The 20,045-nt window shown below is 39.2% G+C and overlaps 1 protein-coding gene across 6 annotated transcripts in view; it reads left to right on the forward strand.

Moving 5' to 3' along the window:
- Positions 1–20,045, forward strand: part of TGFBR3 (transforming growth factor beta receptor 3) — a 180,595-nt gene that overhangs the window by 126,308 nt on the left and 34,242 nt on the right. For all 6 annotated transcript variants that reach the window (XM_048861633.2, XM_048861631.2, XM_048861630.2 and 3 more), the window contains 4 exons: positions 3,148–3,331; positions 10,152–10,320; positions 12,698–12,845; positions 17,998–18,187. In XM_048861633.2, the coding sequence (XP_048717590.1) occupies positions 3,148–3,331; positions 10,152–10,320; positions 12,698–12,845; positions 17,998–18,187 (691 nt within the window). The remainder of the gene's footprint in view (positions 1–3,147; positions 3,332–10,151; positions 10,321–12,697; positions 12,846–17,997; positions 18,188–20,045) is intronic.

The raw sequence follows: 20,045 nt of genomic DNA on the forward strand, positions 1-20,045 counted from the left end.
ATTGTTAGTCCATACTAAACCTCTGCCACCATGTCATCACTACTATTGTTACCGGTGGTAGCTAAATTAAAACTTGTAAGGCACCTTGTATTACACCTTAATTTGCAATGTGAACATACCTTAGAGATGTGTTGGGTCAAATTAATCCATAGTGTAGCTGCATCTCGGACACTGGAATTTCTCCAGAAATTGGTTTGGCTCCAATTTAAGGCAGACTTCAAAATCTGCATTATAACATGATTAATTCTTTTAACAAATTGTACTTTTCTGTTTAGGATATGTCTCCTTGTTGCTGCCTTTTCCCAAAACCATAGAACTGGGGTTATCCTACTGTAGACAGACTTTAATGGGGACATACAGGTGCCCAACATCTTTGAAAATCAAGCCATAATTGTCAAATACATTTTAGACAGTGTTTTGGTCCCTCACTGTTTTTTCCTATGGTATGCAGAGTTTACTTTCTTGCTTCAGAAATGTGCTAAACTCGTGTATCTTATGTTGTGCTGAATATAACCTTTTTATGAAAAATGTTTTATGATAATCATATGAACAGCAACAAATAAAGATCATCCAGAGTTGAAACAGATGTTAGACTAAATTTTAAAACTATTCTGGCAAAGGGATAAAGGATTCCTAAGCTATTTTCTGTGACAGGTCTGGTCAAAATGAACTCTGAAGTACAAGGGTCTTCTCTCTTCAAAAAAGAGAAGTTTATGTGATCTGTGCAGTGTGTCCTCACAAAAAATGATTGATAATACTAACAAATATCAATGGATGTAGGAAAGAACTTTAGAAGAGTTTAACATGCTAGAACATACAAGCTGTTTCTCCACTTTGATGAGCATTTGTATTTGCTAAGCAGGTTGGTTTACAGTGTCCCAAACTGGTACTTTTAATAATGGTTCTAGCAAAGTTAATAACGAGTTGCTGTTGGTTTGCAATGATGGATGTTTAATATAAAAATAACCGATTTTAGTTTATTCCTTTGAATGAGCTCATTGTTGTATTTTGTTGTTTATAAAGCTAGACAGATGTAAATGGCTATTATTCTGGAGAAGCATGTGCATAAATAATGTGCAGGATAGAGTAGAGATTATGATGTTTTATTCATTGCTCTGATTATAATGCTTAAAGTCGCATTAGACTTGCAGTTCAAAACCAGACTGCATGTTCATTCCATCAAAAGAAGAGTGCAGGATGAATTGCAGTAAAAAGATGTTCACGTTGCAGAAATATGAACAAATATCTGTTCTCTTGGGGAAGTAGTGTGGCCTGTTTTGCTTGCTTGTGTAAGTGAGAAAAGTGCATGATACACCCCCTTTCTCCCTTGCACTGCTACATCATACTGCCATTTCCAGCTTTGCACAGCAGCTATGTTACCCCTCCCCCAATCATGCATGGTGGATGGGTAGGGGGTGGAGTCAAGACTCTACACCTCCTATTCCCACCAACACTCTCTTCAGCACCAGAGTGTGTGATAGACTGTGGTAGACCTGTTGCAATGTACTCTTTCTTCAAAACAGTGAGGAGACTTCTGGAGTCACCATCTCCCTCTCAGGCTGGGGCCTGATCATACTGCCACCACCTAAATCTTTGTTTAAATGTAATTGCAGCTCAGCTTTATGCACATCCAGTGTGGTTATAAGATATGTCTAGGTCTTCTGGGATGAAGTCAGGAAAATGTTTTCTAATTTGTTCAGAACAGGTTATTTGGACCAATGGCCCATTGATTTAATTATCTGGGGTACATGCAGGACTTGAGTAGTATATTCTTTCAAACATTTTTCATACTGCTATGGAAAATATACAGTCTGAAGAAATCTTAAATATCTCTGTCTCCCCTTATCATTGCTTTGCTCTGCTCCAGCATCAGAGAGTTTCGTGCTTTCTCACAGAAGGAAATTTTCTAGGTTGTAATCCTTTTTGCACTGAGATATCACAACAAAAAGTTATCTATCTTCCTGTATCTCTTCTCTGACCCCCCCGCCCCCGCATGTTCTCATTAGACTTGACTGGATAGACTCTGCTGAAACCAGGACTTGAAGGACCAACATTGGTAGACCATGTGGAGCAGATATCAGGCCACAATTATCAGTCACATTGAACAAGCACAAAATTCAGTCTAGGATTGATGATTTTTAGCTGCCTTTGAGCTCCTCGAATCCTGAGCCCACTGTGCACTGATCCAGTTTGAAGATGCACATTAGAACCATCTACAGATGCTCTAAATTACCCTAGCTGTCAGTGGCCAGCCCCAAAGGATCAATATGACAGCCAGGAGTTGCCAGGGTGCAGGGAATTGTCCCATACACCAGCTGCAGGGAAGAGGATGTCATAGGAGTTGTAATGCCAGTTCGGTGCCACCAGACGATCCCCTGAGACTGGGATGATCTTCCTTGGGCTAGTAATGCTTGCTTTAGGGCTGCTTTTCACCACCAGTATGGCAGAAATCAGCCCAATGCAGGGGCCAGTCTGGCCCTCTGATCTCACCTGCTGCAGATTGACTCCATTGTTGCTCCACCAAAGTCCATGGAGTTGCTTGGACTTACTATGACACAACTAAGAATTATTCGGCTCTCATTCTTCATTTCATTCTGTTCTGCTTCTGCAGCCGACATATTTGAATATCCCAAGGCTTTTGCACATATCCTCATTATAGTGACATGCACTATTCCTCAGTTTTCATTATTTTTAAAGTGATTATGAGTGAGGTGTTAGGTTCCCCATCAGGGCCTCATAGTGTAGTGTATTTTTCAGCTCCTTTCTAAAGGTGTATGGTTGCTCTTACATTTTGGACCAGATATTTCAAGCCTCCAGACACAGGCTCCTGTTAAGAAAGCAACAATATGAGTTTTTATTTAATAAGGTATTCTCATCTGGTGAGGCTTTCAGTCATTATCTTCGGCTAACCTGGACAAGCATGACCTTGTGTTCTTTCTGATCATGTGATATTTAAAATGATTACATGTGGTCTAAACAGTGTTAAAAAACTGTCTGTTAAGCAGATTTTAAAACATGCAAATGTCACTTCATCACTTGCAATGAATGGATTTCTGTGTGACAGATTAAATGGCTTTTTTTTTAAAAAAATATACTTCTGTCCTAGGTAAATGTGTCCAGTTAAAAATAGGGTTTTGTTCCCATTAGGTATCTCCAGGTTCCGTTCTTCAGTTTGAGAAGGGAAATTTCTCCTTGGCAGCAGAAACTGAGGAAAAGCCTTTCCCTCAGGGAAATGAACATCTGTTACAGTGGGCCCAAAAGGAATATGGAGCAGTCACATCTTTCACTGAACTCAAAATATCGAGAAACATTTACATCAAAGTGGGAGAAGGTATGTTTTTTTTTAACAGAACAGGGACTGGTGAGAATGAGGCACATTTTAGTTTGTATTTTACATTCTGTGTCTTAATTATTAAATGTAATGCTCAATATTTTAGAATGGAGACCTCGTTAAGAGGCATGTGGGAGAGGGGAATAAAAAGTCTGAAAATCAGGCCATGGAATTAAGTTCCTATGTAGGGATTTTGGTGTCTTATTTTAGGCAGCCGAGTTTGGAAATTTTGTCCAGAATCCATTAGAGGAGTCAAATATTTAAGAAGTCACATTTTCTAAAAGGGTAAATGAATCATGCTGACTAATCAGGTAGCCTGTACTCTTCATTTAAAGGATTGATCCTCAAAAAATGAAGATGAGTGGGATTTATTTTTGCTAGCCAGAAAGTCACTGAGGTTTTTCTCTGTTTATTGCTTTATCCAAGAAATGGACAGGGACTAAACTGCTTTGCACAAAGAATTGTTCCCTTCTACCATTTTGAAAGATAAGTAGCCCCCAACTTGGACACGTGTACTTTGTAGCCTCAAGGATTCAGCCTGAATTAAAAGAATGTGAACTTTTTTTTTTTCTCCCTCCAGCTGCCTTTTTTCTGAACACACTCTGTGAGTTAGTCAGTTCAGGAGAGTTGCTATATGATGCTGACCTGCAGCATACTTACTGCATGTACCCATTCAGTTAGCCCATTAGGAAATTCTGACCACTTACAAAGGCAGTTGAAAGCCTTTTCATGCTATCTGGCCATATAATGCCCCACATCTTCACAAAGAGGGTGGGGAGTACTGAGTGCAGCTTTCCATGCGGGGACAATTTTCATGCAGGCCTGGATGATAGGTCAAGGGTGCCAGCATATTCTGCATGCATATTTTGCATCAGAAAAAGTAAAGAGTCATTCACTAACTTGCTGCAACTCTCAATTTTGTGCTCTGAAGGCATAATCAGAGTTGTAGATCAAAGCAATGTTGATATCAAAACACAGTGTAAATAATAATTGAGATACACACTGAGCACAGTCCAGCAGTTGAAAATGAGGGCTTCATCTTCAGCACAACTGGTAGTGCCCAGGTATCGTAAAACTGGCACAGAATATTATCCAGCCATATGAGGCTCCTTCAAGTACTATGACTGGGAATAGTAGAAATCAGTGGGAAATTTTAGCAAACTCCAGCAAGTATTAGAAATATAGCATTTACCAGAACCAGTGGGCTGCCTAATTCAGCAGTGCTCCTGCAGTAATGCTGGAGAAGACAAAACTGCTGCGTAATTCACCTAGCCAGTTACACAAGACTATGTGGAGAAAACCCACTTTCTGAAGCGCCTGCATATGATCACTTTATTTCCTGAAGCATGAGTCTTGCCCCCGCAAATCAGAACATGCCTGTTGGTTTTATCCAAAAAACCTGCCAAATTTCTGCAGGGATTCCCCCGTTTGATTTCTTTTCTACTTGGCACCAGTTTAAGACTTTAATGCCAGAGGGTCATTCTTAAATATATTTATTAGTTTATTAAACTAAACTTCCTTCACTGCTGTTCTTGGAACATATGTACACTGGTGGTAGTTCTCTGTATGCTGTGGAGATGAACAATTAATTAGATGCTTCAAAAATCTGACTGAATTTTGTAGTCTGATCTGCAAGTCTCCAATCAGATAAGCAGTGAAATATATAAGACGCTTGCTACAGCTAAAAACTGTTGAACACCACAATTCAACTAGGAATATCCACACGAGATGGGGCTTGGCAGGCAACCAAGATCGACACTTTTTCAAGGAGTTCCTACGAACAAGTTGAAGTGTAACCCCTATTTGGTTTTTAGATTCAAACTGTCTTTTAACTCCTGGCAAGTTACGAGATTTGAGTCCTCAAATAGGCAGAAGAGTGAAAAATCAGATTTCTTCAGCGTATGCACCACAGCAGTCAAATGACAAGAAGATCCATTGCATACAGTATCTCTTTGCAATATCCCTCCTTGCAAGTTTAATAAGGGAATTGCTGAGAAACAAAATACTGAACTGGACAAAATGCAGCCTACACTGAATGAGCGCTTTCAGGCTTTTGAAACAAAGGTTAAGCTACCCAGAGCCCAGCATGCAAGATGATGATTGGCTCCTGTAAAGTGCTAAGCACCCTCCACTTCCACTGGCTACAGTGAGAGTCGATTGTGGTTGGCATAAATTAGGGCACCTGAGTGTGTCACCTATAACTGTGTTGTGTAGTACTTGATTTCAAAAGGACTGTTCACATAGCATGGTACTACTCAACATGAGTAAAGGAGGCAGAATCTGGTCCAGGAAGAGCTCAGCACTTTAGAGGTTCAGGCCCTAACTGTGAATAAACTTGAACAGAAAATTCAGTTCACGGGGAAGAAAAGACTGGCACCTGAAGAAGAAAGCTCGTTCCCAGGACAAAATCACTTCTAACTTTGCTGTTCTAAGACAACACTGGTGAAGCAAGGAATGGCTGCTGAAGGGAGGGTGGAAATCTAGAAAATCAGGTCAGCTAGGAGCATATAAATCATGGGGATGCCATATCTCAAGGATATAATGGAACTGGCTGATTAGAGATCAGCTGGATGGGCATAATCAGAACGTTAGACAGACTGCACTGAAATCCTGGGCCAAGGAAACATATGTAAAATGGTGTTACTATGTAAAATGAAGAGGGACTCAGAAAAGAACTGAAGTGGAGAGCAGTCTGATCACTATATTATCAGAGTTCAGAGAGTGAGACTGGATTCTGTTTGCAGGGACCTGTCAGTGGAACTATTCACAATACAAGACCTCAGCCAGGCACACCCAAGGAGAAATGCCTTTAATGATATTTAAAAGGATGTTATTGATACAGATGTGATGACAGCAATTCCTTGTCTGGCAAGGATAAAGTTAGGATAACCTTTTATGACAAAACATGTATGTTTTGAGACACAGACTGTACAACACGTGGGATCAAATTTAATCAGACTTTGCTGGTGCAGATGCTGAAACTTCTATGTAGGACAGAACCCAGGTTTGGTTAGCATCAGTTAACAAATAGCCTGTTGCATGCTATTAGTGTAGCTACTGTACTAATTGTTCCTCCAACCATTTACTACAGTTGATGGCTTTGTTGTTCAGTTCAAAAATCCTGTGAGTATAAGCTCCATAAATATTTGGGTACCTGCCCTGTAGTTTAATTTCTTTGTCAGTGATGGGTGTGGTGAATAGAAAGTGATGTTATACCACATGGTTTGCAGGATTACTGCTTTATATATTTCACTGAATTAATATTCAAGCTTTTGCTAATTAATCTACAGAATTTTGTACTGAATCATTTTAATGGTTTTGTGGTTGCTGCTTGAAATCACATTCACCTCTCATCTCTCTGGCCTGCCCCTTCCTCACCCCACCTTCCAAACTCCTCCCTATCCCTTGCACTGAAGAACTGCACCAATTCCCCTGCTGGGGCACAAAATCTCCACGGTAGTTTTAAATTCTCCTTGGTACCATTTTAAGGCTGACAATTCTGTGCTGTCTTCAACATTCTGGAATAGCAGTGTGCAAAGAAATGAGTTAAACCACCAACATGCGTGACAGAGAGATTTCTCTGCTTGCTCCTGGGCTGAAATCCCAAACCTTTCTCTCATACCAGACTTAGACTTTGAAAGGCGAGTTCCAGTTGGATGGAATTTTTACAGCTGAATTCTAAACCCTTGGCAACAGTGGTTTATCATGGAAAGGTGATGCAAGTAATGGCTCCTAATGCTCTTAAGCCAGGAGCACTAATTTAGGGTCACATTGGCCAAGAACCCAAGGGTAACACCCAATTCATACAGAATGTAGCAGAATGCAGCCTCTCTCATCTTTAAAATGGAAGTGCTACCCACAGAAACTACAGGTCCCAATGTACAGTATTCCATATTAATCCAAGCAATCTGGCAGGCTTTGAAGATGAAGCAGCTGCCGGCTACATTGCAGAATTCCGGTGGGTACACTTTGGCAAACTGTGTTTCAAGGCATCTGTATATTGTGACCAGATACCCTATCATGTATTCTTTCATGCATATTTTACAACAAATTCCATAGTAGTATTGTCTGGAGATTACAGGAAGGTGCAGAGGCTGTAAACCAACCACTCCATAAATCATTTTTTAAACACCAGTTAAATAGATTATTAAAACCGTAAACTCCCCCTCTCAAACAACTAGAAAATTCATAAACTAGAAAGTATCGGGGGGTAGCCATGTCAGTCTGTATCCACAAAAACAACAAGGAATCCGGTGGCACCTTAAAGACTAACAGATTTATTTGGGCATAAGCTTTCGTGGGCTAGAACCCACTTCCTCAGATGCATGGAGTGAAAATTACAGATGCAGGCATTATTATACTGACACATAAAGAGAAGGATCATATATGCCATCAGAGGTTATATATGCCATCATGTGCCAGCAATGCCCCTCTGCCACCATGTACATTGGCCAAACCGGACGGTTCCTACGTAAAAGAATAAATGGACACAAATCGGACACCAGGAATGGTAACACACAAAAGCCAGTAGGAGAACACTTCAATCTTCCTGGACATTCTATAACAGATATAAAGTAGCTATACTTGAACAAAAAAACCTTCAGAAACAGACTTCAAAGAGAAACAGCAGAACTAAAATTCATTTGCATATTTAACACCATTAATTTGGGCTTGAATAGGGACTGAGAGTGGCTGGCTCATTACAAAAGCAGCTTTGCCTCTCCTGGAATTGTCACCTCCTCATCTATTATTGGGAGTGGACTACATCCACCCTGATCAAATTGGCCCTGTCAACACTGGTTCTCCACTTGTGAGGTAACTCCCTTCTCTTCATGTGTCAGTATATTTGTCTGCATCTGTAACTTTCACTCCATGCATCTGAAGAAGTGAGGTTTTTACCCATGAAAGCTTATGCTCAAATAAACCTGTTAGTCTTTAAGGTGCCACCGGACTCCTTGTTGTTTTCATAAACTAGAAAATAATGACCAAGGGCAGACAGCATGGGGTTCCTTTTATCTTGTGTTACAATCAGTGTCTTGGAAACTAGCAGTGGCAAGAGTAAACAGGTTTTTTGAGGAGGAAAAAGAAAAATGACATGTATATGTCAAATAGCCAGTGAGATAGAGTTAAAATGAAGAGCAGAGGGAGAGTGTACTATCAAGAAGAGGCCCAGTGTGAGGAGTCTCAGTACCAATGGCAGCTGGAGAAACAGATTGATTGATTGAAAATTCTAGAAACACTTAATGAAGATGCCAGGAACAGGAATCAAGCTCTTTGCGGTGGCTAATGATATAAAGCATGTGGTGATCATCCATGACCTACTGAGAGGCAATTATTTTATGGCAAGAAATGTATTACAGTGCTGCTGCTGAGGGTTAAATATCTATTTATTTGAGTTCAGTAAGGATCATTTTCCATCCTCTGCTATGTGGGAGGAGTTGGCAGAATTGCAGCTGCATTCAGGGCTCATCATCTGGCCCGGCACATAACAGATGTTGGGGGAGCCTGTTGGGCAGCCTGCATAATGTAGTCTCATATAATTTTGATAGAAAGATTATCTAGAGGAGGAAGCAAAGTGAGTATTCAAAGACCGTTTTGTGCAGGGTTGGGGAAAGGAGCCATCTTAGCTGGTTGCACTATACCTAGGGATTGCAGGAGTCTCTATAAGAAGTTATGTAGTCACTTGAAGGATGATGTCAGCCATAACATAGAGAACCAAATGTTACAAGTGGTTTTAGAAACTGAGCTAGGTCTGTTGTGCAATTTTGTCTGCACCATATCCTGAGTTTGCTCATGAAAACTAAGTAACTGTTCATCCTGCTATTTTGGAAGGATAATCTTGTGGTTAGAGCAAAGGCTAGGAGTTGGGGTTTTATTTCTGTCCTTGCCACTGATTTCTTGTATGACCTTGGACATGTCACTTAAAACCTGTGTGCCACAGTGTCTCCATCTGTAAAATGAGGATAACTGCCTCACAGCTTATCATGAAGATTAATTCTTATGTTAAAGCACTTTCACTTCCTTGGATGAAAGGTCCTACAGAAAGTAGTATTATGAAAATACTGGTATTTTGAACGCAATTTTACAGACCCCGTTTAAAAATCTGGCCCCCAAACTCTTGTTTCTGTTGTTTTGCATCACAGATTCAAAAGGCCACCGTCAACTTGAAATCTCAGCAGTATTTAAAAAAAAAAAAAAAAAAAGTATAGTAGTTTCTGGTACCACATTTGCCCTTGAACCTATCTGTTGTGACTTTATAATCCGTTTTCCCTCTTGCTGTGTGAAGGGTATACGTATGGTCAAACACACAAAGTAAGAAAACTGAAAATAGAGAGAGAAAATATCTGATCTTTCACTTATATTAATCTTGGATGTTATGACTAATGACTAAAAACATTTCTGAAGGAAGGAAGTCTAGCTTTTATGTTGAAGGTATCCCTTTTAAATATTTTCTGTGAATTACATTCAGAAGAAATATTTTTTTAACACAGTGCACCAAATTAACTGTACTTTTATTAATTCTGAAGAAAGTTTACTACACCTGTCATTTTTCAGATATCACCTTTACTACACCTGTTTCAGATGTCTGAGTGTTGTAAATGGAAACTGTCAATTATAAATTATTTATAGCTTTTGCTTCAGAGATATCCTGTATTGTTAGAATAGTAACACCATTTTTTCAAGATTCTTGGTGTATCATCCATACTTATGAAAGTAAATATACTTGTATCAGGAAGTGTTGAATTTAAGTGGAGTGAGTGAGTGTTGGGTGGGGGTACATATATATCAGTGCAGATGTGTATACTTTTTTTTTCCCCAGATCAAGTTTTTCCTCCCACATGCAACATAGAAAAGAATTTCCTCTCTCTGAATTATCTTGCGGGATATCTACAACCAAAGACAGCGGAGGGGTGTCTCATGTCTGCCACAGACCAAGAGAGAGAGGTTCATATAATTGAATTAATCACTCCAAACTCCAATCCGTACAGGTAAAGTGTCCACAAATTAGTTATCTAATCCTCACAAGTTTACTTTATAACTTAAAGTAAAAATCCTAGTGTCCATCAAAAATGAAATGAATGGGACTTCTTGGTCATTATAAGAAAGAGTTGAAGAATCTGACCGGTTATACTTTAAATTAGGTAGACATCTGAGATGTTTAGTACAAGAAGGATATTGGAGCCCGACCCTGGATTGATGCCTCAAAATGATACATTCATTTTCCTGTTTGGACTGTAAAAGTAAAGTGTAGTTCCTGTGGGCCATATCCTGCCATTGTTCTGCAGGCAGAACTCCTATTCAAATTGTGGGACTACCACAGAGTAAGGGTGGCAGAGTCTGGCCTGAAGTGTTCAAGAGGACTCATCTGGCACAAAGAAGTGAGCATCATCTGGTAGCGAGCACTCCCAAATTGTAATCACGGCACTATCAGTGACTTGCCAAATCATTTAACCTTTGTGACTCCGTTTTCCTCGCAGTATTGCTTTCTAGGGTATTCAGCTTAGCTAAAATGCCATGAAGATGTAAGGCAAATTTTGGGGTGTGGTTTTTTTGTTGGGTTTTTTTTTTTGGAAAGAGTATTAACTTGTAGCCTAACTGGTCACAGTGGAGTCAATGGTAAATTTCTGCTTGATTTCAATGGAAGCAGAGTTAGGCCAATGTGGAGCATTTTTTAAAATCCCACCTGTAAAGTCCTATATAGGTGCTAAGTACTGTTATTGTACATAAAATCTGTCTTTCGCTGTCAGCATAACAGTGCAACTTTTCCACAGGCACCAGTAGAAGTGTGTATTCCTCAAAGACAATGGAAAGAGACTAATGTCTGCTTGCCGAAGAGACCAGGCAGATCTCTAAAAGTTACCCAATTTTGTCCAAATTTAGTTATTTCATTAAGAGCAAATCCATCTCCTTGGCAGTGGAATTGGTACACCTCAATTATACAAAGGAGTTGGCTTGGGAGGGGGCTACACAGGGGTTGCACATACCCAGCATGATGCTGAACCCAGCTCTGCAGGTGTTCCTTAAATAGCAGTGCCAGGGAGCTTGAGGGGGGGCTGGGTCATGACAGAAGAAGGGCAGGGTAGGGCCCATGGATTTGCTGCTGCATGGCATGAATAAAGGGCTCCTTCAGACATTGTGCTGAAGCAAAGCTTCTATGGAGCAGTTCCTTTACATCACTGCCACCACTGGTCTCATGCAGAGATACCCAGTTACAGCCTTCTGCTTGGGTGGAGATCTGGGTCTTGGTTTTGGCTGAAAGTGCGTAATGGGAGTTTACTTTTCAGATATTTAAACTGCACATTTTTCTTAGTTTAAATGTACTAGTAAAACTTACAATTAAAGAAGAAGTGTACTAATTCAGAACCTGCCTCAATCCTGTTATATGCCCAGATGCTGCCCATGTTGAAAGGGCAGCTGTCTGTGCAAAGTGTATACCCACTGAACTACACAAAAACCAACAGGAACTAAGAGGGACATGTGCATAACTACAGGAGATAAGACAAAGGCCCCTGAGACACTAAATCAAAATGCAAAGTTTAGTTGAGGCCTATTAATTGGCAACAAGCATACTTTTATGGTCTACGACTTGGTAAAATCATGATGGAAATGAAGATTTTCTGTTGAATTTATATTCTGCATCAGGAAATGTTATTGCTGGGTACAAATCCACTTGCTCTACTTATTTTACTGTGCTGTTAAAAACCTGGATTGTATTCCTCAATTTTCCAGCAATCAGTAGGTTGGATGTCTGTTTTCTTTTCTTTTTAAAATAACTATATATCTAGAAGTATTGTAAACTAAACACGATAGTATAATAACTCTACAACAGATGCAAAATTTTAAGTGAAAATAATTTCTACAGTTTAACTGCACAGGCAGATGTATTACTAAAATACATTATTTGTACTCTTTTGTGTTGCTGAACCTGCCTAGTTTATTTTGGTTTTTGGTACGATGGAGTGATTTTGATCTTCAATATATCTATACCCATGGAAAACTGAAATAACTATATTTAAGACTTGTTTGGCTGAAATGAGGTAAAAATATTGTATAAAGCAAACTGCTAGTGGTTCAGTTTAATCTGCCTTAAATAACAGCTGGAACAAGTAACAAAAACTTTCTGTAAATAGGAGATAAATATTGAACAATAATTATTAGTCTGAAAAAGCACTTGATTCTGTTATGTAAAATCGTTTTAGTGTGTGTGAAGTAACAATCTGTTTTGCACATGTTGTGGTGCCTGGGATAATCTCCAGGATTTTAATCAGCTGGCCAGACACTGGAATCACGATGGACTGGAAGAAGTTTGATAGCTGAAAATTTCTGGCATTCTGGACTTACTTTGTCTTTATTTTCCACATACAGTGCTTTCCAGGTGGATATAATCATTGACATTAGACCATCTCAACCAGACGTCATGCTTGTCAAGGACCTCATACTTATCCTCAAGTGTAAAAAGTCTGTCAATTGGGTTATCAAGTCACATGATGTTCAGGGAAAACTGGAAGTGGTTGTAAGTTAAGGCATTTTTTAATTTTTCAAGAGGCAAAATGCTGTTAATAGCTAATATGTTATGTGAATGAGTTAGAGTACAATAACATACTGCTCGCCGAATGTTTTCTTCCTCCTAGCTAACATCCCTGAGTTATTAGCACTTTTCACAAAGCAGCATTCAGAAGTCTCTACATATATACAGAGGAACACATACACAGAAAAACTCTTCTCGCAGCTGGTGACATTTGGGCCAGGTATGGACAGTGCTGCTGATTAGAATGTAAATCCCTCCCACTTATCTGACACCCATGAGATGTATGCAGATTCCTTACACGTTCACTTCTCATGTGCCAGTACCTCAGTGAATGAATTCATAAGTTCATCTCAGAAGTTGGCAAGATGCCTGCAAGGGCATAATCGTAACTACAAGTAACACACCCATATCTCCTACAGAAGTGGGAACTGGTTAGTTCTGCTTATGCTGGGAATAACACTGGACTTCATGGCTAGGCTGTCCCTTGCCAACATTTCTACCCACATATAGCATTTGGCCAGACCGCCCTCACCTTTGCTCAGGCTGCAAATACAGGGTTTCAAACCTGAAGTTAGACTCCTAAATCCATATTTAGGCATAGCTGGAAGTTCCATTTCAGAAAGACACCTGATGCATATTCCTTGGCTCAGCACCATATTGGTTGAGAACACAATAATGAGCTTTCCCTAGTGAAAAATAGATTGATCTTGACCATATAAACAGCATGGCCCATATCTGTCATGTTTGATTAGTTACGTTGCATGCTCTCTGTTTAGCTTAATAAGCTAAATAAAAGATATCTTTGTTGGGAGCCAGACCTATGTCCTAATGGTTAAGTGCTGCAAGCTAACTGCAGGACACTCTGTGAGCTGTAGTGCATTTATAAGAACATCACTTTGCTTGGCAGCTCTCCTCTCTTGCTGATTCAGGAGCAGTACTACAGGCCCTGGAGAGAGCTGAATCTAGATCTCCTGGGAGAATTGTAGGCAGGGTGCAGCATCTTGGGGGTAAGAGAAGTAAAGGGAAAACAGGAAGGATGTTCAAGCTATGGAAGGAAAAGTTATTCTTTGTGACATCCTGTGTGACATCTCAAAATTCCCCTCCCATGCCAGTGTGTGGAAGGGTAAAGTGTGCCCTGGGTAGACATGTGCAGTAAGGGAAAGCCCAAGCTTAGTTTACTGAGCTTAGCACATCCGTAAGCACAGGGACACCCCCTCCCCCCCAAAACAAAAGAGTTTAAGTTCTCATTCGGGATTGCTGCGTAGAATTTGCTATTAAATGTTTTAGACATAAACTGAAACTATGCCTTTTTGAAGGAGTATTTTTGCATGCTGTAGGATTGAGAGCAAATCCACTGCATGCTCAGAGGCAGCTAGAACCTAAATTGCATGTGCATGTAGCTACCTGAAAAAATTGCCATTTGTGGCTTATGTATTTGCCGTCATATGAAATCCTAAAGGACAGTAAAATGTCTCAAATGTTTGGGTGTTAAGAGCACAAAGCAAGATTACTGATTTTTTTAACATGGTCCCTTTTTATAGTTCAATTAAATATTCAATAAAAAAGATAGAATGTATTCTTTCATAAGACCATAAGAACAGCCATACTGGGTCAGACCAAAGGTCCATTGAGCCCAGTATCCTGTCTTCTGACAGTGGCCAATGCCAGGTGCCCCACAGGGAATGAACAGAACAGGTAATCATCAAGTGATCCATCCCCTGTTGCTCATTCCCAGCTTCTGGCAAACAGGATAGGGACAACATCCCTGTCCATCCTGGTTAAGTGGATGAACAATAATGTAATGTTTCTCATTTAGCATAACAAAAACAGGAAACAATATTACATTTTGAAATGTTAGGACATCTGATCATTTTTATTTCCATGCTAAAGTTCTTGGGCAAATATTTCCTCCATTGTGTCATTCAAAATGCGTCCCTTTCTGAATATACATCCTTGGCCTACAGTAATTATGGGGGGAAAGAACTGAATGTCTCCATATCATTCAAGAAGACTATACATTACAGTTCTCATCCAAGAATTGGGCTGTGTTTATTCCTTTATTCAGATGAAGTCCTTTCCAAGCCCAATTTTGGATATTGCGTAAAAACATTACAAAACAATTAGGTAATGTTTCATTATGTTCTTTTTTTTTTTATTAGCTGAATAAGTTCCACACTTCTGAATTTTCCTAACTTGCCCTCAGCACAAATCACAATTGTCCTGGGAGAAAGTACTGGCAAACAGTGAAAGGTGAATACTAAGCTGCCTCTAAACCGGGGAAGGGAGTTTAAGGTCCAGATTCATAGACTCATAGAAATTAGAGATGGAAAGACCAATTAGGTCATCTAGTCCATCCCACAGTTTGCTATGCTCATGAGATTTTTGATTAAATACTACAGCCCAGTAATGTATTTCGTATGGAAAAAGGAATTACAAAATTATAGTGCACACTGATCCAAATTCAGCCTGAGGTAAGTGGGCACAGTTCCACTCACAACGTGGCTGAATTTGGCCCATTTTGTACGGCATTACATATTTGAATTGGTATTGTACCTGGGTAGATTAATGCAAATTATTTTCTGTCTCACATGTAGAACACCACTTGGAATGCCTGGCGTTCTAACCACTCCATTCAAGCATACCAAGTTTTGCAAACCTATAGGTTGTGCTGTGGGTGAGGAAGAGAATATACAATGTATTGCCAAGTTCTATTATCTCCCATTCATTTTAGCATATAAAAGTGCAAGTGGGAATGGGTAAAAACCAAAAGATTTAAACACTTGAAGAAATGTTAGGACTGTGCTTTGGATAAGAAAAAATAACCAAGTACCATAAATGATGCCAAGTTCTGAAATGGTCTCCATTCATTTCAGACTGCATTTGGGGTAGCTGTGTTTGTTTGTGTATTTGTTTTGGGATGCCTGCCAAGTATAAAGGAGAAAAGATTCTGGAACCTACCAGCGGAAACTGCTGTTACATCTTCACAAGAACATCTGGAAAATATGTAAATAGCTTTCTATCTCTAACACATAATGGTTTATGAATATGGGTCCTCAAGGTGTGAACCAGGATGTTGACAGGGCATACAAATGAATTGCCCAATTCTGCCAACCCTTGTTACTACACTTAGTCTTGCTGGGTTTATGCATAGGAGTGAAGGAGTGCAGGTTCAGTGGGCAATGGAGAGGTGCAAACAAATACTAAAATAGGCCAGTGCTAGTTATGACAAGAATATTTGTTCAGTTGTGTTGTCCTAACAACAAAATTTAAAAAGTGAGGGCAGAAAGGGAAATAATGGCAAATTTGGGGCATATAGTAATTCCAGCCAGTCAGAACTATGTTTATTTGAAATGTATATGAAGCTGTATCCAGATTAGTATCTGCTGAAAAGTAAAAATTTGAACCAAGGCATTAAGATGAGACACTAAAATTGGGATGTCCCTTGTTTCCTTTTTTTTTTTTTTCCTCCTTTTTGAGGGATTTTCCTATATTGATAATGCTGCAGAAAACTTTGTGGCTACAGATCACCCAGCTCGCTTCTCATTATACTTTGTTCGGATAGTATGATCTTTAAACTATAGATATCAAATTTTTATGTTTAAAGAGCCTGATAATGAATTCCCATTAACTTTTCTGGAAGTTGAGAGTATAAAGAATGTCGGATTGGACCGTTAGTTTTATCAGCGGACCTACCTACTCATATCTCCTTGTCCAAAAACTTGGTTGATGACACCTTAAGAGGAAATGTATTTCTTTGAACCTTAATCTGAAGCAGCAGGCAGATATGACAAATGTCCTGCAGCAAGCTGGCAAAGACAGATCAGCACTGTAAATCTTTTAAAGTCCTACAGTGGGAAAGGATTAAGATTTGGTCATGTTGATGGCAAACAAAATGGGAAACAAATGGGGATTTTAGCAAAAGTGCAGCGTATATGATGGAGAAAATAATCAGGCTTGGAAATGAAAGTGTTTTTTGTGCAGCACGAAAATAGTATGATCTACATACAGAAAATACAATGCAGGCACATGTCAGCAGTTAAAAGGTGGTGCATTTTCCTCTTTACTGGACATTATTATCGCATTCAGCTTGGTCTGTAGTTAATGTGATTGTTACTGAATTTAATTTTGTGTAAATATATGTTTAAACTCAAGATGCCAAATATTTAAAATAAATTTAAAGTGGAATAACAGCAAATATTTTATGTCTTACCCTGTAACAGCTAGAGATGCTTGTTTTATCCCTTTGACTTGCAGATATAAACGAGAGGTTTTGAAATTTAGCATAATTATTTATAATAAAATGAAAGATGACTGACATCTGTAATCAGCTGGAAATTGTTGTGTAATGTCACTATGAAAAGTGTGTACACAAATTCATATTGTAGCTTATCAAGTTATGCACAAGTTGTATTTATGAGAATATACATGGTATTTATATATATTTTTAAACATGTCTTATAGTTAGCTATAGTTTTGAAAGGTGCTGAGTATTGTAGGTTTCCAGTGACTGAAAAATTTACAGTGATGTTTGAGGATGCTCAGCATTTTTCGGGAGGCATTCAGTACTTCGGAGGATCAATTTCTAAGAGCCTCTTTTAGTGAGACACTGAGGCCCATCTGATTTCAATGGGAGTTAGTGCATAAATACTCTAAGGATCTGGGTCTCAGTGTCCTCAAGTCCCATTGGCTTCAAAGATGGAATAGATGATATGCAGCTGTACCATAAAGGATTGGGTCGTAGGCTGTGCCTTTTTCATTGCTACCATACTGTGCAGGAGACCTGACTAGTGGTACAGTGAAGATTTTTGCATACATAATTAAAATGACACCACCCCTACCACCACCCCCACCACCCCCACCACCCCCTCCCCCCCAGTGACTCGTGAGGCAAGGTGGACATTTGAAAAAATCAGGTCTCTTATTGTGGTTCACCTCAACTCATGGTCTGAAAATTATATGGTTATATTAAGGGTCATATGTTTGTCCCAGTGAACTTTTAGTAGGAAAGGGTAAAATATGTTGACAAACCAAATGCAATAGATGATGATCTTTCATATTTTTAAATTCATTTTTCTGTGACTGGAAAAAGCTTCAAATGCCAATTCACGGAACCAGTCTCTTTCTGTTTTATATGCAGGCACCAAACAGTATTGGCTTTGGAAAAGAAACGGAACGATCTATGACTATGAATAAATTAGTAATACCTGATATTCCCTCGTCTCATGAGGATTTGATTAAGTGGGCTTATGACCATGGCTATAGCCCAGTTACTTCCTACACAATAGCCCCTGTAGCTAATAGGTTCCATCTACGAATTGAAGACAGTGGTAAGTATGAATGTGAATTTTTATCATATACAAAAACATACCATACTCTTTGGTAAGTGACATTTTGACAGAGCCTCATGTGTTTGAGGTTTCATTCACTGGGATCTCAATACTTCCAAGCTTAAAACACCAAGGGAGCTCACATCTTCCAGTCAGCAAAATCTTACCCCCAAAAAGTTATGAGAGTTCTAGTAGGAAACCCCAGTAGACTGTGCTATTACCTGAAATATTGGGGTGGAATTGAGTAGCTGCATTTACCACAACCTGAAGCTAATACAGTTAACTGTACTCAGTAATCCCTGGAATTGGGGACTGCCAGTGGCTGGATAGATTGTTAGTTAGTCTGGCTTTGTCTTTCAAAAATATGAACATAATATTTCCCTGAGTTATTTTAAATGGTTTACACACAAAATTGTCTCAACAGAAGAGCCTGGGCAAAGATAGTAAATCGAAAGGCTTTTAAAAGATAGAGTAATTGGGCCAAAGTCACTAATGACAAAAGTGGGTCAAACTCCATTGAAGCCAGTTAAGTAATAATGACAGGTTTCAGAGTAACAGCCATGTTAGTCTGTATTCGCAAAAGGAAAAGGAGGACTTGTGGCACCTTAGAGACTAACCAATTTATTTGAGCATAAGCTTTCGTAAGCTACAGCTCACTTCATCAGATGCATCCGATGAAGTGAGCTGTAGCTCACGAAAGCTTATGCTCAAATAAATTGGTTAGTCTCTAAGGTGCCACAAGTACTCCTTTTCTTTTAGTTAAGTAATAGCCACTCTTACACTAGATCTGAATTTGGCCCATTGAGAATAATGTTTTACATAATAAAAAAGCTTATATTTGTGTATCGAGAGTAGTTGTGTGGCTTCCATATAATTAACTGCTTAAGACCAGATGTTGTGATTTCAACCCTGAATAACAATGCAGAGAGCCTAGGGTCAAATACTACTCTTATTTGCCCACCAGTGTAAATCAAGAGAACTTGATTGAATATTGAGGTTACCCTGGTGTATGTCTGGAACTCCAGTTGAGTTAATTCTGGATTTACACTGGCAGGTAACAGTAAAATTTTACTCCAGGAATTGATGTGTGACAGCAGCATTGTTGAAATGAATATACCGTATTCATTGGTTGTGATGTTTCCTTCTCATTTGTTTACCCTTTGCAGATAATAGGCCCATTCCTTGAAGTCCTTTTTCAGTCCTTACTGAAACAAAATTCCAGTAGTAGATATGCCTAATTAAAGACTTACAGGATTGGGCCCATCATCCACTACTGCATTTTATAAAGGAAAAATTGTTGTAGTCATCTAATAAATATGAAGATGCTGTTGCTTTTGCGGTCCTGCAAGACAGTTATTCTGGATAATGTTTGACACGGTGTCTAGGATGTGGCTCAAAACCAAGAGTGCCCAAGTCAGGTCGGCCTGTCAGAAAACAGGACAGATACCCCAAACTGGTGTTATATTCTATAATTAAATTTTCCCAAACTAATACCAAGTGTGCACTCCTGGATTATTATATTAGCCTTACCATGGAGCCACAGAAAATCCCCTTAGGCTCTTCATCATATCTTGCCACTCAGACAAATTGGACTTAGTGATGAAAGGTGATTAAAACCAAAATTCACCTCACAGTAGGTTCTTCCAACCCAAAGGATCAGTCACTCACCCCAGGTTAATGGATGCTCTGGATCTCATACCAAAACCAATGCTGACAGCCAATGTCTTTATCAAACTAAAGAAAAAGGAATTAGAGTTATTGAGAGGTTAAAGAAGATAAAATATAGAACAGGTGTGTCACAGTTTGTAAGTCCAATTGATAGCAGAGATGTAATGTCTGCTAGTTCCCATAAGTCTCT

This window comes from Caretta caretta, chromosome 8 (genome assembly GCF_965140235.1).
Source record: "Caretta caretta isolate rCarCar2 chromosome 8, rCarCar1.hap1, whole genome shotgun sequence".
NCBI lineage: Eukaryota > Metazoa > Chordata > Testudines > Cheloniidae > Caretta > Caretta caretta.